This window comes from Theropithecus gelada, unplaced genomic scaffold (assembly GCF_003255815.1).
Source record: "Theropithecus gelada isolate Dixy unplaced genomic scaffold, Tgel_1.0 HiC_scaffold_50, whole genome shotgun sequence".
Lineage (NCBI taxonomy): Eukaryota > Metazoa > Chordata > Mammalia > Primates > Cercopithecidae > Theropithecus > Theropithecus gelada.
Window position 1 is genome coordinate 15,878 of NW_020261602.1, and position 3,992 is coordinate 19,869.

Sequence of the window (3,992 nt, forward strand, 5' to 3'; positions counted from 1 at the left end):
CCCGGGAGGCGGAGCTTGCAGTGAGCTGAGATCCGGCCACTGCACTCCAGCCTGGGCGACAGAGCCAGACTCAGTCCCAAAAAAAAAAAAAAAAAAAAAAAAAAAAAAAAACTGTGGAAGAATAACTACAAAGAAGTAGGAATAATTATTCCTTGAAAGTATATATTTTTAAAAAATAACACTACATAGTGTTTAAAATTATAAAAACCTAAATACCGATGATAATAAATACATACTAAATAACAGTGTAAACATATAAGACTCCAGAGTTCTGAAAACACAAACCCGCCTCCGGCAGCTGAGAAAGGAAACCTCCCCCTGCACCTGCTCCTGGGACCTGTCCCGTCCTCAGTGGGTCCCGAGCGCCCCCTGGTGGCCCCGCGCGCCCCTGCAGGGGGGTTTGTGTCTGGGCTCACACTGACCTCCCCTCACTGTCTGTGGTGCAGTAATACACGGCCGTGTCCTCGGTTTTCAGGCTGTTCATTTGCAGATACAGTGTGTTCTTTGAATCATCTCTGGAGATGGTGAATCTGCCTTTCACCGATGCAGCGTATTCTGTCGCGTAATTGTTAGATTTGCTTCTAATACGTCCAACCCACTCCAGTCCTTTCCCAGAAGCCTGGCGGACCCAGTGCATAGCAGAACTACTGAAGGTGAATCCAGAGGCTGCACAGGAGAGTCTCAGGGACCCGCCAGGCTGGACCAAGCCTCCCCCAGACTCCACCAGCTGTACCTCACACTGGACACCTGCAAACACAGAGACATCCTAATCAGAAACTGCCACACATATCCACTGTTCCTCTCACCCATGTCCCCTCATACTCAACATCTCTATTTCTCCATGAATCACCTTTTAAAATAGCAACAAGGAAAACCCAGCTCAGTACAAACTCCATGGTGAGTCTCCTGTGTTCAGTGTCGATCACCAAGTGGAGAGAGCTGGAAATCCCAAGGCTGGGTCTCCTCTCCCAGAGCTGCAGGGTCAGGGCTGGGCTGCTTTTCATCACCCAAAAGGGGGGTCTTATTTGCATGTCTCCTACTATATAGCAAGCTCCTCGGGGGTGGGACACCTCAGGAGAAGGCTGTGCACAGAGTAGATGAGAGTGTCCTGGGGGAGATTGGTAGTGATCCTATCATTCAGGAAAATATAATTTCATATTATGTGATTGTGCGTTGATATTCATTTAGCAGTCATCGTCTAATTTCATTTTTATGTATTTGCACACTGTATTTCCCCTTATATATTTCTGAAGTCCCTTGGCTTGTCTGTTTGAGTGATCTTTCCTCTTTCCTCGACATTGTGAAGGGTATGATGTCATCGTTCACAGGTGCAGTCCTGGATGTACAGGAAACGCTATTTCCACGGAAACGCTGTCATTTGGCAGTGCTGCCTTTGACAGATTTATTACCTCATTTTTCTGCTTGACGGTTTGTGTCTCTTAACATCCCATCTAACTTTTACACTGTGCTCATTTCTGGCATGGGGACACTGTTTTGTAACATAAATTGATCAACAATCTGATGGAATTAAATTGGGGCTTCTTTTCAGGGGCAGTTTTTGAGGTTTGTCCTGACCCCAAAATGTTACTGATTTTTTTTTAAGAAATGGAGTCTAGCTATGTTTCCAGGTTGGGCTTAAAATCCTGGGCTCAAGTGATCCTCTCACCTCAAACTGCCAAGTAATGGAACTCCAGGCAGTGCCACAGTGCCCAGCTGGTTATTCTTCAATTATAGATTTTCTTATTCTCTCTGTTAAAATGAGTGGACTATTGTTTCCTATATCGCTTTCATGGAGCTATCAGCTTTCTATTAATTACTTACCATGAAAGCTGCTAACATTTTGGATGAAGTTTAGGGTTGAAATTATTCTCATCTGACTGCTAATCAAGTCACGCCCTTTAGAGAGAGCTTCGTATCACTGTTTTTATGCCCTGCCTCTATCACTGTAAAAATATACCAGACTCTATCTTGGTGCAGAAGAAAGGCTTCAGGTATCTCAGAGGGACATTCCTGCTTTAAGTACAGGAAACTGCGTGGGAGTGGTGGACTCCTATGATCTCATTGTGCCTCTCCCAGGAAGCTCCCCAGACCCTCTCGGCTGCAAGTAAGCTGGCATGAGAATAATCGGGGTCCACCTGTTTTTGGCCTATAACTCATGGCATGGAAACTATGTCTCATGAGTGAGGCTGGGAGGAGAAAGGCATCCATCAAATCACAGACTGGAATTTAGTCTCCACCATAAAGACCTGACACCATGACCTCAGCTGAGATCTGGGGGAGAGGGAAGCACCACCCTCTGGTCAGTCCAGCCCAAGGTCAAGATTCTGTGATCCTGAGATGTAAAGAAGAGGGTAATGCTCTTCTCTCAAGTATTCTGGGTCCTCACTGCACTTGCTGAGACTATTTGAGTTGCTGTGAGAGAATACCACGGACTGGGTGGCCCAGAAATAACAGAAATGTATTTGTCCCAATTTTCAAGGCTGGGAAGTTCAAGATCAAAATGCCTTAGAGATTCGTATCTGGTGAAGTCCCAAGTCTTTATTTGTAGATGGCCACCTTCCTACCATGACCACACCTGGTGGAAGGAAAGAGGGAGCTCTCTGGGGTATTTTATCAGGACATTAATGCCACTCATGAGACGGAGCCTCAACACCTTTCAAAGGAGACCAAATGCCCCACCTCCTGCCACCATCACATTGGAGTTGAGATTCAAACATAGGCCTTATGGGGGTCATAACCATTCAGTCAATAGTAGCACATTATGTCAATCAATGGATTTCATTTACTATGTGTTCTTAGAATAATTTTCCTTGATATTACAGGTTGAGTTTCTATAATTTTTATCAGATGAGGTTGCTTCTTTGGAAAGCTTGAAGTTTCTGACACCATCACCCTGGTAATGAGATAACTCTATTCATATTCGTGATTGAAGCTTCCTCATTCGGGCCATAAGCATTTGGAATGTTCTTCTCTTAAATCATTTGCCACGATGGAATAAACTTGTCCCCCTCATCAGTGTTATCATTTGTTCAGAAATACGTTTTTTATATTTTAATATTGCAAATTCACCTTTCTTTTCTCTTTATCATGGTGTCTTTCTGTATATTTTTAAATTTGTAAGTGAATATGTTTAAAATTTAGGGTAATTTTAGATTTTAAGGAAAGCCCCCCGTAGTAGGGTGTGTTCTCGTGTACAACTTGCCCTGGTTCCCTCACACTGAGCCGCACTCTGCCAATGCTGGGTCTCTCTCCTGCCGTCTCTGGGGCCCACTCTCTGAACAGTGTTCTGCTACCCACTGTCTATTCTGTGGTCTCCACACTTCCTGGCCTGTCTGGGATCTCAGCTCCTTTTCCTCAACTTCAGATCTACCTGGTTCCACTTCAGCACTGTGGCCCGGAAACTCTCTAAAGAAAATATCGAAGTGTGCATTAATCACACGGCTCCTTTTGTATATTTTCCCCCTCCCAGCAATCACTGTCCTTGTTACTTGATGTCACACATCTTAAAATCATGTTTAAGAAATTTCATTGTGTTTTACAGTTATTTCTGGTGGAAAGTTACATCTGGTCTCTGTTGTTAAACCTTGTTTGAAAGTTATCTTGCACATAAATATTAGAATCAATTTTATGATGTTCAACAAGATTTCTCTTGGAAAAAAAAAATATATATATATATATTCAAACCTAAATTCCAGGAGACATCTCTGTAGACATGTGTTATAATGGTTATATATTTATATATTTGCTGGAATTAATGTTATACTTAATTTTAAAAATATTCAAAATATCTATATCTATCACATAAATAATGCACAAGTTCTATGATGCCCTAACGCAAAACTTTGTCTTTCTATGGGTTCTTCCCAAGGAAGCAGAGGGAGACATCTGAGGCCACTGACCCCAGCGGTACCTTCAGAGACCCTGCCCAGAACATGACCCAGCAGGGAAGTGAGAGATTTCTATCTCTTGCTTGGCATCCTGTCTCCTTCACA

The 3,992-nt window shown here is 43.3% G+C and overlaps 1 gene segment (V, D, J or C); it reads right to left on the minus strand.

The window, feature by feature from the left end:
• Positions 1 to 412: 412 nt before the first annotated feature.
• Positions 413 to 962, minus strand: LOC112617836. The segment is given in 2 exon segments: positions 413 to 747; positions 851 to 962. Coding segments are annotated over 2 exon segments (381 nt in total).
• Positions 963 to 3,992: the final 3,030 nt, after the last annotated feature.